At 38.7% G+C, this 15,229-nt stretch overlaps 1 protein-coding gene across 1 annotated transcript in view; it reads left to right on the top strand.

Moving 5' to 3' along the window:
• CA8 (carbonic anhydrase 8) overlaps positions 1-14,241 on the top strand; it is a 48,421-nt gene extending 34,180 nt beyond the window's left edge. Inside the window, exons 8-9 of the mRNA XM_061995646.1 lie at positions 3,454-3,626; positions 13,571-14,241. Of these exons, the coding sequence (XP_061851630.1) occupies positions 3,454-3,588 (135 nt within the window). The 3' untranslated portion in view covers positions 3,589-3,626; positions 13,571-14,241. The remainder of the gene's footprint in view (positions 1-3,453; positions 3,627-13,570) is intronic.
• The last annotated feature ends 988 nt before the right edge of the window (positions 14,242-15,229 follow it).

Below are 15,229 nucleotides of genomic sequence, written 5' to 3'. Positions count from 1 at the left end.
CAGTGAGAGGGTGAATGAAAGAGGAATGAAGCACAGAAGTGCAACTTCAGTTATTATTTTGTACTCATTTACCACAAGAAGACAAGGTTTTGGAATGTGGTGTGAAGGGGATAAGCCTCCAGAAGAGTCTGGGAAAAGAGTGTTTCATAGCCATGGCCTTCTTTAGGCGAGGGGTGGCTGGTTTGTGTTGCTGCCTTACTTTGATTGGTATAAAACCAATCCAATAAGAACACTGCAAAGATAAAAGGTGCACAAGTCACTGAAGGGCTTTTTCCCTGCCACTAACACAGTGTGCAGGTGAGATGTGACACTAGAGTAGAGTGGGAGATTGGAATGGATTAGAAATGCAAAGGCTTTTGTCTCTGGAAAATAAGAGGATGTGATATAGCAAATACCATTCCGAGTCATCTGTGGAAGGCTGGTAAAGGCCTTTTTATCAAGCCTTCTTGTAATATTAAAGCATAGATTTCAGTGCAAATGCATTTCTGATGGATTTGAATACATTGTTTTTATGTATTTTTTATCTTTAACTTGTAGAACTTTCTTCTGTGCAATACTAATGAACATGGCTATGAAAATTCAAGTGATTTATGTAAAGACTAGTAGCATCTATGGTTATAACCAGTAAGAGACAAATTCATGGCTCTCCATTCTCATTTTTCAGGCCATAAAATGATTCAACTTCTGAGTGTCAATAGCATATAATGATAAAGAACAACACTGTCTGATATGGAATAGATTTTATTTCCTTCCTCTGATGAAGCTGGTTCATATACTGGAGACAAGATACATTCTCATTTTCTGCAATTAACATAGCAATATTGATTAGCTTAATGAACTGTAGGTTGTAAGGGGAAAAAATGAATAAAACTGCAATTCTAGTTCAGGATCACATCTATACATTTTCACATTTGCTTGTATTGAAGCAATGGAGAAATATCTCTTGGCACAAGCATAATAGTGTGAAGTAGAGGACCTTCTTCTCTTTCTCCTGAAGACATTTACAGGTAGTAAAGTTCAACTTTGAAGCTGATTTGGTACTGATCAAGTTAAAAGAGATTAATCTCCATATGCATCTCCATATGCTTCAGCAGCTGGGATTTGATTGTGTTGGTTGTATTAATAGCAAAAGAGCAAGCCAGGGCTGCAGCAGCAAGATACACTTTCCTGGAGTCCAGTGGTGTTTTCTGACTGGAAGTAGCTTTCTTTGACATGAGGCTACACTTTTGTCAGAGAGCCTTATCCTTCACAGGTCTTTCTGTGATTTAGTTAGAGTGTGCAGGCGGTTTCTCCCCTAGAGAATAAGGCCTTTGCTTCTTGGAGTTTTATTACCAACCTCAGTAGAAAGGCTTGTTTAGAAAGCTGCACCTTGCCCTGCTTTTGTGGTTTTTATCATTCTCGCTTGTCTTATGATGAAATACAGAGTCCAGAAAGAGATATGTTGACTGTTTTTGTGAGACACTGGGTCCGTGCATGTACACTGCTGAAATGCAATGGGAGAAAATGGATAACTTCGTCCTGTTAGTCCAGTAAAGAGCAGGAAATAATTGAAAAAGATTTGCTCATGCTTCTCTCCATTGCATTTTTTAAAAATTGGACATTTGTGAATAATGTACTTCATGGTTCACTGAAACCCAGAAAAAGCACATTGTCTAAGCCCCTCAGAGTAGGGATTTTAAACAATGATGCAGCAAGGGGCTGTCATTCTGCTGTACTGTCAGAGTTAACTGGTCTTGTATTGAATAGTGAGGTCTCCAGTCCTTTTGTCTACCTCATTCAAAATCAAGACCTCCTAAAAGACAGAAATAGTAACTAGCATATGGAGCTGAAGCGGGAATTGTGCAAAATTTATGTTGTCTATGAAACAAAACACTCTGAGGGGTTTGTTCTGTTCACTGGAAAGCAGATCTGTGTTCCTGGAAGGTGTCACGGAGGCATGTGAAGCTTTCAAGCGGAATTGTAATGCTTCTGTTCCTCATATAGAAGAAGTGCTTGTAGAAAAAATATGCAATTTTTTTGTTTTGTGTGTTTTAGTCTTCAGCAAATATTTAAGTGAGGCAGAAAGCAATATTCAGAATCAGAATACAATGAAGTGGTAAAAACATTCCTGCAAAATTCTAAAAAATATATACTCAATGGTTTTACTTGGTAGAAATGTGTCTGTTAACTTTGTAAAGTGGAAAACAACAATGAAGGCAGTTGTCTTCCAGGTTGCAGTAAGAAAGTATTCTCTGCAGGCGGTAGAACAAAAATGCCATTACCTGCTGTTTAGTACCTTATTTCTTTTAATTCTGGAATCATGCTTGCGTTCTCTCCATAATCCTTTGTAGTTTTGTTTTTTTCATGGAGAAATTAACTCTTTATAATTTCTTAGATGATAAAATGATTAAATAGTTCAGGCTTCATTTTGCTTTCTGTGTCTTTGGTTTCAAGTTACAGCTGAGCTGGTAGTGAGGCTTCACAAGTTCAGGACAAGTGTCAAGGCTCAGGCTAGGGGAGTCAGCCTTAATGTAGGTTTGGTGTGTCTAGCTAAGATGGCTTGTTGATATGCCAAAGAAAAAACAAACACCATTTTCGGTAGTAGTTGTAACTACTTATTTAAAATACCACTCTTAAAAACAGCACTGTTGAACAAAAAGGTATAGTATTGCTGAGGTATTCATTGATTTTCTTAGTTCTTTGATTACCTAGAGCTTGATCCTGATACCAAGGGTGGAGATAGATACTGCTCACGTTCTTCCCTACACCAGATTAGATTTAGAAAAATCTGGGAAGAGTCTATAAGCTGGAAGCATATTCATTTTGGATTGATTGAAGTGTTTTATACTGATTTTGACTGTATTTGATTTTCTAAGCACACTTGGCACCTATATCTACAAAACTTTTGAAGTGATACTTTGTTTTGATTGGAAAAAAAATACTTTTCAATATAAAATTTCAACATACTTTCTTGAAATCTGGGAGTCTGTTCAGAATTCTCCTGGTTTGGAAAATAATTTTTATTTAAGTGAAGCAACAATTTCAGACAATAAAGAAATGACTGGAAGAAATTAGAACCAATTTATAGTTGATGAAGTTATTCCTGAAATGTATTTCTTTGAAGAAGACCAGAATGATTATTCTCGCGTCACAACTGTGAGGTTAATTCATAAGGTATAATCTAGAATACCTGAGAAGGTTATAAATCCTAAAAGAAGTTATGAGAAAAGCTAAAGATAAGTTTGCCAAACCATGTACATAAAAGTTCTGATTTTTCTCTATATGTTAAATATTTTACAGTGCTGACAATTGTTTTGAAGTGTTATTAATGATGTATATTGACCTTAGTATATGATACTTGAACACTTCAAGTTTCAAAGCTGCAGAAGTGGCTGGGCAAGGCTTATTTTGATCATTAGTCCCATAGTGAAGAATGTATCTCATCTTCTTCTTGTCTGTTTTTCTGCCTTTCAGATAGAAGAGTTCCGTAGACTGAGGACACATGTTAAGGGTGCTGAACTTTTAGAAGGCTGTGATGGAATCCTAGGAGACAACTTCAGACCAACTCAGCCACTTAGTGATAGAATCATCAGGGCTGCATTTCAGTAGCAGAGGAGGATGAGCAACAAAAATAAATCTGTGTTCAGGTATGTAAAAAATTCAGCAGAAAAATCAAAACATTGAAATAATTTTCATAGGGGAGATTTAGTGAAAGGACAAAACACAGAGTTAATTTCAGCTCATGTCATGATATATTCTTACAAATGTTGATTTTGCTAATATGAATAAAAAAAAGAGTAGGGCAAATGAGAAATAAAACCAAATCTTAAAACACTTCTCCCTACCCCTCCTTCTTCGCAGGACTCTCCCTCCTCCCCTCCAGCAGCACAGGAGAATGGGAGATGGGGGATACAGTCAGTTCATTACAGACAGACTTTGCTGTTGCTTCTTGCCAGAGGGAGGCCTCCTCACACTTCCCACTGCTACAGTGTGGAGTCCCTCCCACGGGAGACAGTCCTCCACGAATTTTTCCCACGTAGATCCTTCCCATTGACTACAGTTCTTCACAAAGTCCTCCAACATGGGTCTTTCCCATGTGGCCCAGCTCTTCACACCCTGCCACAATGTGAGTCATCCACAGGGCAAGCAGTCCTTCAGGAAGAGACTGCTCCAGCGTGGGTCCTCCGCAGGGTCACAAGTCCTGACAGCAGACCTGGCCCAGTGTGTGCTCCCCAGGTCCTGCCAGGAACTTCCTCCAGGATGGGCTTCCTACAGAGTCACAGCTTCCTTTGGTCATCCATGTGCTCCAACGTGGGGTCTTCCATGGGCTGTGAGTGGATATCTGTTCCACCATGACCAGCATGGGGTCTGGGGGCAGAACCTGGTATTTATCACAGGTCACAGGGGAATCTCTCTTCCAGTGCCTGTGCACCTCCTCCCCCTCCTTCTCTACTGACTTCGGTGTCTGCGGAGATGTTGTTTTCACATTCTTACTCCCTCCTGCTGCTGCTGCAGGTTTGCATCTGCAGAGCAACTTCTTCCCCTTCTCCAATGTTATTCACAGAGAGGTTACCTCAGTCACTAATTGGCCAGGCCTGAGTCAGTGGCTAGTCCAGAGACAGTACAGGGGAAGCTTCTAGCAGTTATTTGTTTAAAGAAGCCACCCCTGTAACCTCCTGCTGCCAAAACCTGGCCACACAAAGCCACTACAACAGTATACTGTTTTATCCTGTGGTCTAATAGTTTGATTACTATTGGTTCTTTAGTGGATGGAATAGTTTATTTACTGTCCTTTAGTGGCTAATACACAATTTAGTGAATTTAAATATTTGTATTAATGTCAGTAGGCAGTGGATCTTGCACAGTTAGATCACATTTATTTCTTCTAGCTTTAAATTTTTTGTACCTTACAGCACAGTGTGCCTACCTAGATTATGTGCTAGATGTTCCCAGTTACTGAGGTTCACTGGTTGATTTCTTACTGTGCTTTTAGAAGACCGGTCATTGGTGAATCTTCCTAGTGTCATTTGTTTAAAAAACAGGGTACTAGTGCTGGAAGGAGGCCTTTAAATTTTTGTTGGCTTTTTTTAATCTTTTCTCCCTGCTTTACAACACGATTCTTTCTCAGCAAGAGTGAATATTGGGCAAAACCAGATACAAGAATAAACTAATTAACCTCTGTTGTGGCTAATTTTTAATATTTCATTTTTCAAATTAGCTGCTATTTCTTGTCCTCAGTGATGTTTTCAGCCTTCACTGGCTGACAAAGTAAGAATTTATGGATGTTGTTGGATTCAATGCGTGAGAACAAATATCAGTGTGAACCTGCATTACCCTTCTTTCAGTTGTTAAAACCTCCCATGTGATGTTCTCCGAGCCTCTATTAGTTACAAGTTATTAGTTTCCCTCAATGCTCAAGTTACCCCTGAACCTCATTATATTCAGTGAATCATTATTTTACTATAATGAAAAACCTTGTAGCAAGTTTCTTAGAGAGTTTAAGAAAATTTGCTACCAAGATAACTAGTTACCTTGAAAGTGGTAAGTCGAGACACCAACATTTATGGTTGATTTTGTAATGAAACGGCCCCACCTTGATACAGATATTAAGAGATAATCTGGGAAATCTTCAAAAAAAAGAATTAATCTGTTTGCTTGCTTTCTTTAATAATTCCTACTACCTGCTGACATAATAAAATTATTAATCATCTATTCTACAATAAACTTTATTTGAATGATAAAAATATTTAGTACTCCCTGTTACCCTATTTTACTGGTAGAATCCAGTATCTAAAAGCATCAATTTTTCTGTCTGCGTATTTCTTCAATGCCATAGGCTCAAAAAAGAAGCAATTCATCCAAGGTTTCACCTAGAAGCATGCTGCGGAAAGGTCTTTGATAAACACTTTTGGGTATGGACACTTATTTATACATAAAATTGTTTCCCTGTCTGGGTCAATGATAGGACTCCTCAGTTCAGGACAGACTCTGTTGTGGAGTTAAACCTCTTCACAGCATACTCTGGATCCAGCCCCCATCTTCATGTGAATTTAACAAATGATCAGCCAGCAGATAATCCTTTGCTTCCAAAAATTGATCCATTAAAACTGAGTGGGAGGATAATCTTTCCTCTTGCATGTGACACTGACCAAATTTTCACGGTCTTTCCGTATAATAAGGATTCAATACAGGGTATGCAACTAAACATTTCTGAAGTAAGAGTTTATTTGTATTTTATAACTCTATTTAATATCTGCACCCTAAAAGTTTAGCAAAGAAAGCAAAACATTGGTCCCTGTATTAATGTTTTTTCATTCCCATATTTAATTTTGGGCACATCCCTAAGCCCAATTCTCAATTACATGGTTCTCTGCAGTCACCAAATGTCATCACTTTAATCTTGAAATGGATGTTTCAAATTCATCCTGGCTTCTGCATAAAAATTACTTGGGAAAATCATAGCAATATTAAAGTACAATTTTTCTTGGAGAGTGAATAATGCCCTCAGGCCAGTGCAGGTAATTCAAGTCTGTAACAGTGAAATTACTTGACACGCTGAGTTTGAATTTTAAGCATGAAAGAGTTTCCTTTACAATGCTGGAATTGAAATGTAAAAATTTCCCCTTTGCTTTCATGTTTGAAATTTTATTACATTTGTCAGTACTTACAAAGATTTGTTTAAAATAACAAGATTTATCTTGGCCGTGCTTCACAAAATAACTTGCAGTTTTAATTCCCAAATGATGGATTTTTTAATGTAAAATGATAGCCCTCACTGTAAGCTATGCTAATTATGGACTCTCAGGCACTGAGAAAGAACTGTGACTTCTGGCATTGTGTAGCCCACAGAGGAAATGTCACTTGGCTCTCTGAACACCTGATTGAATTATTTATCAGAAATTCATCTGGCCAGTTCATCTTTTTAGTTTGGAATGCATCAGTACAAATAGCACTGAACCAGTCAAGGGTACACAATATATCCTTGCTCTTGCGTTTGAGGAACTGGAAAAGTGTTAAAAAACCCTAGATTGTGTGACTTTAATCACTTTTCTTCTATGCAAAGAGGGAGAAAAGAAGAAAACAATCCTACCTACTTTGTACTGGTTTTCTCACACAGTTCTGTCCAGGAGGAAGTTGTTGAGGAAAAGTAGCACCTCATGCAGACATCAGGTATCCTCCAAAAAGACACTTTCCCTCATTTGTCCTTGGATAATGGTCCTTAAGCTGAGACTGCTGACATCAGATGACTATTGCTACGAAGTCTCAGTAGCAGATGGAGAGGTGGTAGTTTGCAAAATGGCATCTACATAGGGAGATGAGGGAAGGAGACAAATATTTCCGTGAGTGTAGTGTACACAGGAGTAGGAAAAGGTTGCTTGAACAGTCTAATTATTTCTGACTGAATCAGAATGTGGTGCTGTGCAGGCCATGCTAACAAGGCTGAAGGCTTGATTCCAGCCTTGATGGAACTGAACCCTATGTGGCTTATGATCAAATGGCATATGTTGATCTTTGATGCAGTTTGTGCTAGTTTGTCAAAGTCATAGAGTGACAGTATTTTTTTGGTTGGAAAAGACCCTTAGGACCATTGAGTCCAACCACTAACCTAACACTGCCAGACCCTTCACTGAACCGTGTCCCTAAGCACCTCATGGACATGTATTTTGAAGGCAGAGTTGACACAAACATAATATAGTGTGTAATCCCAAGTGAAAAACTGATTATTTTTTTTTTCAAATGTTCTTCTATTGTGGGAAAGCCAGATATACTCCCCTCCAATTCTAGAGCAAAGTTTGGTTGGGCTCTGAAGGGAACCCTCAGGGGAACGAAACAGAACTTAATGGCTTCACTGCTCTCTCTAATAGGGTATAGAATAAGTTTGTTGCTATCTAGTTGACCTCTTTTGGTTTTGCTTTTCTGCTAAAAATGCATCTCTCTCCTATAGCCTGGTACTTGAACTCTGTCATGTGGCTGTTGCTGAAATACATCCCTTGTGTAACAGCCTGTACATCCTTTCCTGCAGTTATCAAAGTCAACTTGAATTCACAGTAGTACTGAATTCAGTATGAATGCCTACATGTCTTCATCCCTTTATAGCTCAGGATTTATAAGCATGATTCCATGAGTAGGATAGTTAAATAGCATTGCTCCCATTTACTAAGAACAGGTCAAGTAAGTGCCTGGTATAGAACTCATTAAAATCAAGTAGATTGTTTTGACAGGGGGCAGCAAGACCTACTTCTGAAAAAAACGTTGCTAAAATAATATTGAAATAATACTTTCTTTTGAAAGTGATAACTTTAATATAGCTTCCACTGAGAATAATTTAAAAAAAGAAAGAATTTGCATTCCAGTGTGTTGTCTCAAAAATACACATCAGAGACACAGTTTATTTTTTATCTGTAAATAAAAAATTGTCCTCCAAGTGTGATGATGGCTTATACCTCCTCCATCTGCCCATATACATTAGTCTGGTTCTCCTGAACGATTCAGAAACTCCTGGAAAAGCATTGCGTTTTCTATACACAGATGCAAGTACACATTTGTACATGCACATACACCCTTGGTAGACCTCATATTGTAAGTAGCTGCAAGTTTATCCAGTGTCCTGTGAATTATGATAGCAGAAATTAATTTGAATTGAGAACCATTCTTAATATAATTACCATTTTCCTAGTTCTACATTGAATATTAGAGGAAGAAAAATAAATGACATCATTAAAACAGCAAGGTTGTGCTAGGCCTGAGGAACAGGAAGGAGTAATTTAGGGTGGGAGGAACAGTGACTGCATTCCAGAGACTGACTGCATGATATTGAGACATATTCAATACCAATATTCATAGTAGGGAGAGAGGGCAATGTGGTGACTGTATCTAGTGTGCTTAGTGAGTGGCTGAAGCAAAACTGTGTTGCCCTTTCTGTAGGGCACTGAACAGGGGGTCAGTGTTGCCAGTGGGAATGAGCTATTGCTAAAGAGGTGGTGGTGCACCCCCATCTTTGTGGCATTGCACATTTTATGGTAACTAGATTATAGAATACAAAGGGAATTTGAATACAGAGTGAGTAAGAAACTGTGCGTTGCCTTTCAGAAGTGGAAGTTAGAGTGGCACGCTGCTGTGGTCTCTTATTTCTTTGCCTAAGAAGATCTCAGTGAGCTTTGCATTTGAATGGAGGTTTATGTGACCAATCAATATATGTCTTTACTCTCAGCTTGCTAGCAGGCTTTGCAGTTCTTGAAGTTCACGAAAATGTTGTTCTGCAGAAGTTCCAACACTTGGGGACTCTATGCTTCTCTACTGTGTAGCTCCAGAGCTTGAGTGAGCTTTCGGCAGCTGTGCACCATTAGGCTACTACAATCCTTCTTCTGTTTTTCCTGGTTTTAAAAAAAAACCAAACAACAAAACAACATAAAGTTTATTAACACTAGTTCTTCAAAAATGCAAACATCGGTTTCCTATATTTGGTGAAATTGAGTATTTATGCTGCTTTTAAGCAAGTGGTTTTTCAACAGTTGTTTGTCTCCAGCAAAGTTGAGGTTTTGTGCTTAAGAGGTGGTTGGTTTAATTGTGAAGTTTCAGTCTTTGAAAGAAAATCAACTTCATGTTATCAACGAAACCAACTATTGTTCTCCTGTTTTTAAGAGCTTATTATAATGCTCAACACTCTGCTGCCACTTCAGAGTACTTGAGAATGTTCTTACATTTGAGTACTTGACTGTAGGACAGAGGGCCAGACACCTGTGGCTTGTCAGCCGTTATTGGAGACCTACTGGAAGTATGCCAGAACTTTTGTAGCATTCAGGTGACCAAGAGTTTCTGGAATGGGTGAAAGATGATGCCTTTTCAGGTTGCTTCCCAGTGCTTTGTTGCAATAGCAGGGAGGTGTGCACTGAGGTTGTAAGTGAACCCTGTGATGTCAGCCTAACTTGTTTTCCTGCTGCTGAGGGTTGATGATTGTTATCATCAGCTTTTTGTTATTTTGAGCTTCTTGCCATAAACCATGTATGGTTTGTACACTGCTACTTGGGAAGTGATACTGTAGCCAGCAGTGCCCCTCACAGGGAAAAGTCAAGAGTCTGAACACACACTGAATCTCTACCATGTTATTTTCACTTATGGGGAAAATGCTGCAAATCGGTAGTGAGGCAGGCAAAATGGTAGGAGGCTTAAATCATCTTTGGCAAAGCGACATCTGTTTTTTAAAACTCCAGAATAATACATGTGGAATGTCAAGGATTTTAGAAAGACAAACACAGACCGAGAAAGAAGCCTCCAATACGCATTCCTCCTTCAGTGGTTACCCGTGTTAGGCAGTGGAAATGCACTGTGTTACCTAGATGAAATCACACAGAGTGTGTGAAGCAAAACATTATTACTCCATTGAGACTGAAGATCTAAGTAGTCACAGATCCTTACTCTTACTGGAATTTGTAATTCTAATTATTTCATATGGATGAAAACAATACAATGAATGTATGCAAACATTTTTACCACTGACAGTTGTCACTTGAGGAGAATACCAGCAGTGTCTGTTGCTAGAACATTTTCTGACTAACATCACAGTTCTTAACAGAGCAGTGCTATTAATTGAAGCTTAATGTAAAAGATTTTTATGCAGAGCTTAAGAGAAACAAAGATTCACCTAGCTAGATGTTGTCAAATGCTCACAGAACTAGATGTAGACTCAATAAGTTGTGACCTTTTCATGGAAAAAAATGCAAAGGATTCCAGGAAAGCTAAGGATTCATAAGGCAGTCAGTACTCCTTTCAGATACACTCTGAATCCAGGCCCAACCGTACTTTCAGCAGCTGTTTTTAGAAAGGTATAGGACAATGCTAATGTGTAGTCATTGTTAAACTGATTTTGCCACACACATCCTTTGATTTTTTTAATCTCTTGATGATTACTTTTAACTTAGTAGAAGAAAGTTTTAGATCTTGTGTAGTGATTTTGACCCCAGGTTGCTGCAGTGGGGCATCTTATTTCCTCCCTATCAAGATGGAAAAGCATATTATAATGGCCATCCTATTTTGTTTCTTCATAGTCCGTTTATTTGAACTTTCTCAACACTTTTGGAAGACTTGGAAATGTAATCCTTTTCACCAAAATTTTCTTATATCTTCTTTTTTAAATGTGTTCTATCTATTACTATGGGAACATTGAGACCTTTTGTCTGAAAAATGTACCAGCTTTGCCCTGTCTTTGCTTCTGACACTGCGCCTCGTTTGTGAGTTAAAGTTACAGTCTTGCATTTATCTCAGTTTTGTACAATAAAATTTATTCTCTGGGAAGATTCTAAGTACATACAATTATTATAGGAGAGAATTAGAAATAAGTATTCTTGGAAACACAGTGATTTTTTTACATTCTGAGGATGATTTCTGAATTTTTCTTGACCTTGTGAATATTTTTTATTTTTTTAAAAAACACGATTATTCTACTAATAGCTCTCAGAATTCTAAGATTTTTACACTTTATAGCACTGATCCTGAAAGCTTTTTTTGATGATGACTGTCTGATCTGTAGAGGACTCTGACAGAAGAAGTGGGACTCTATTTAATATACGTAGGATTTGACCCAAGCAAAGGAAATTTCAGAGGCAGAAATATAATCTGTAAACAAGCAGGTTGTCTAGCAAATTTCTCATTATAATACACATGCCCGTTTGTATGAGTGTAGCTCAAATACTGCGTTTCCAAAAACTTGGAAGAGCGAGAGAAGCAGGTATTGTAGCTACATAAGCCTTTAGCCTGAACAATGTGTTACTTGACCACATATATTATAGAATAGTGCTATTGATTTATGTAGTAGAAAAATTACCCTTAAACAGGAATAAAAGGTAAACATGAATAACAATACTACCAACATATACAGTCAGTCTTTTTTTCAGACAGTACGTTAGATATTTCTGTAGCAAACCCATCGGAAATCTTCAGACTGGCTCGTAATTAGACTCCTTTCCAAAAGTAATACATTAATACAATAGCTGCCCAAATCCCAGTTCAACTTAGTTTCATTGACTTTGATTTTTGGACTAAAAGCATTAAGCTTGAGCTAGTGAAAAATGTACAAAATGTGCATTCAATTAAGGAGTAATTAGATACTCAATCACCCTTACACCACACTAGGGATTATCCAAGAACGAAGAGACATAGTACTCACTGCAGTGTATAAAACAGTTTTCTTAATTAGTCTAGCACTAATTGAGATTGAGAAAGTGTCACTGTGTCACAGCATTAGTTTCCGTGCATGGAACCTTAAAACATTTTTGGCTTCTTTTGGACTTCCTCTCTCCAATTTTCAGTCTTACTTCCACTATCTTCTGTCCATGCAAGAGGAACCTTTCTGTTCACTTCAGGGAGGAGTTGGTTCCTGCACTCTCATGTCAGTGGCCCACTGGAAAACATGACAAGAGTTTTTCCAGATGGCTGCTTCTTACTATGTTTGGGTTTATTTTATTTTATTTTATTTTATTTTTACACCTTTATACCAAACCTCAGGAAGAACTGAGAACCCTCAGTGCTATTACATAGAATGTAACCATGGCTAAACCAAGCTGCTCTATCGAGGGCTTATAGCCTCCCTTAGAAGGCAGCTGGTAGAAGGTTCTTCAAATGGTCCTTCTGCCAGGCATCCTGTCTTCTGGGGGTATTGGATGATAACCAGGGAGCAAGTGAAAATGATGGCACAGATTGTCTCATAGGTAGACACTGACTTCTTAACAACACTGCTGGTGACTGACAGTCTCTACACTCCCTTCCTCTTTAAGAAGAAGAGTGGGGACTCTAGAGATTTGTTAACTCTTCCTGCAAGCAGTTGTAGCCCCAGGTGACCATTTGCATTTACAGATTCCTTTATGCATTTTCTGTGTGTACGTACTGATAAATAGTAAACACTAAAATAACCTCAGGAAAAAAGAGATTATTAGTACAACAGAATGAAGTGGTTTGGTGCTTTCATATGTACCACTTCTGAACTGAGAGCACTGGGGCAACCTGAGCAGCTGATTTCCTAATGTTACGCTGAAGGACATGAATATGTGTTTGCATGAAACCAAGTACTGATTTATTTCTGCTGCTAGTGAATAAGAATATTACTGCTATTAGGAGGGTCAAATTGGATGGATTGCTTTCTGTCTCCCAAGCCCACTTGACTCCCATGAGAGCTGCGTACTCAGCACTTAACTTGATAGGGCCCCTAAAATAGTAAGTGGTAAAAAATTCTCTGTGACTAGTGTATTTTTGTTTCTACTTTACTGCCCTGCTCTCCATGTTAGAATCAATTACCTGATTGATTCGGAAAGCCAATTGTAAAGCTTTGTTTCAAGTTATTAAGTTTACCACTGCATTTAACTCTGCATTTTTATTGCCATTTCCTCCATTGCTAGTAAATCTTCCAGCACTGGCTTTTCCCTAAAAGACAAGAATTAGGGCCATTATGTCACTGAAGTATATACCCTGAAACTGCCCCCACCTGCTGTCATGAAATCCCAGCTTTTAGTTTTCCCTGTCTCCCTGGCTGGACATAAACAGTCTTTCAGACCCACTGTGGAGGAATTTCAGTAACATAATTGTTCCATTCTCTTTTCAGAGAGGGGGAAGACAATGCTCCCACAGTGCCCTCAGATGAGAAATGGAAACTTTTGAGGCTGCTGCTTCAGTTGAACCACAAAGCCTGTATTGTTTGTCTCCATCTAATTCAGCCTTGACAGACAGTTGTGACAGTTGGCCTGTCCACACGGTCCAGTGAGATTCTGGGAATGGGGCTGTGCATTAAGAGAAGAAAACACATTAAATCTTCCTATTCACCCTGTTAGCTATTTTAAAATGGTAATTATCATTGCTTATATAGTTTCTTTGCCGTAGCATTCAGTAGTGGTCTGTGATCCAAATAGTACCAATGTTAAGCTTTGTATGAATGTTAATATGTACAAATACTCATCATTGTTTTTTGAATGTTAGATTTAACTGTATTCCATATCATCTCTTGTGCATTCAATAACCATCCTTTCTGTAGAGGGGAAATGTGTTCTATAAAGCTAATAATGTTGTTTATTCACAGAGAGTATTATACAAATTCAGGATTAATTTTTGGGCAGAAAGGAGCACTTTTCTGTGAAACCTGTGCACTTAACACGGTTTATGTGGATAAAACTGAATGACATTTGCATTACTAGGAAACTTACTGAAATAAAGAAGAATTTTGAAATAAGGAACATTACCTGATATAAAAATAAACAGAATCATCTGTATTATTTTCCACTTGATGAGTCACGGGACTTTGTGAAGGAATGTTCAGTTCAGGCAGAAAATGGTCAGCCTTTGTCCTCCTGTGAATTATGACAGATCCATTTGTTTTGTACATTGCTGAGGATGGAGATCTGGGGACGTGCTCTGCATGTCCTGAGCTTGCTGCACAGCATGGGGATTGCCACACTGGGCCACACATGATACATCTGAGAGGACAGATGAGGGAATAGTAGTCTAAGCTCATAGCTTCTGATTCCTGGTAGTGCTGGTGAGGTCTGGTTTATTAGCACAAGAAGAACAGATTTACACGGAAACCTCTGTGAGTGGCAGAATGCTGGAGGCACAGATCATAAGCTCCAGGCCAGGGCACAAGGGAGATGCAAACTGAGGGTTCACAAACTGGAGGTTACTTCCTTGAAGAGGGTCCGTGAGTCATCAGTCACAAAGTCATCATTAGGCAACAGTAAATGCAATCTGAAGGCAAGCTTAATCCAATTTATCAGGGATTATGGGCAGAGCTGCTGCTGAATTATCAGTTATGAATTCTCTGAGTCATTTAAGTGTATATTAGGGACAGTGGAAACAACAGGACAAAAGCACACACCACACTGAGCTGGGTGAGGCATAGTAGATACTTTTGGCTACCTCATGTGTTCATAACTCCATGTACTGATGAAAGACATCCTTCCTCTGGAGCTACACAGGTGCCCTTGACAGCATGCATTGCAATAAATGCATAGGAAATGTACAGCCACCAGCTCACCATGAAGTCATCTGTTTATTTTGGTCTTGCAGAATGGCAGGTGGGAAAATTGCTCCTCGGGCCTATAAAAACTTGTATTTGTTAGGATTATGTTTTAAGGAGGTCTCTCCACCTTCTACCCACAGTTAATGAAGTATAACCCCGTTATCTAGTCAAGGGGTTTGAGATTTCAGTGCTGGCCAAAACCATGCATCCCCTCTGACACCCAGCACTCCCATCATGTCCATGTAGCAGCTG

This window comes from Colius striatus, chromosome 4, assembly GCF_028858725.1.
Source record: "Colius striatus isolate bColStr4 chromosome 4, bColStr4.1.hap1, whole genome shotgun sequence".
NCBI lineage: Eukaryota > Metazoa > Chordata > Aves > Coliiformes > Coliidae > Colius > Colius striatus.
The sequence above is the reverse complement of the archived record's forward strand: the minus strand, read 5'-3'. Positions and strand labels throughout refer to the sequence as shown.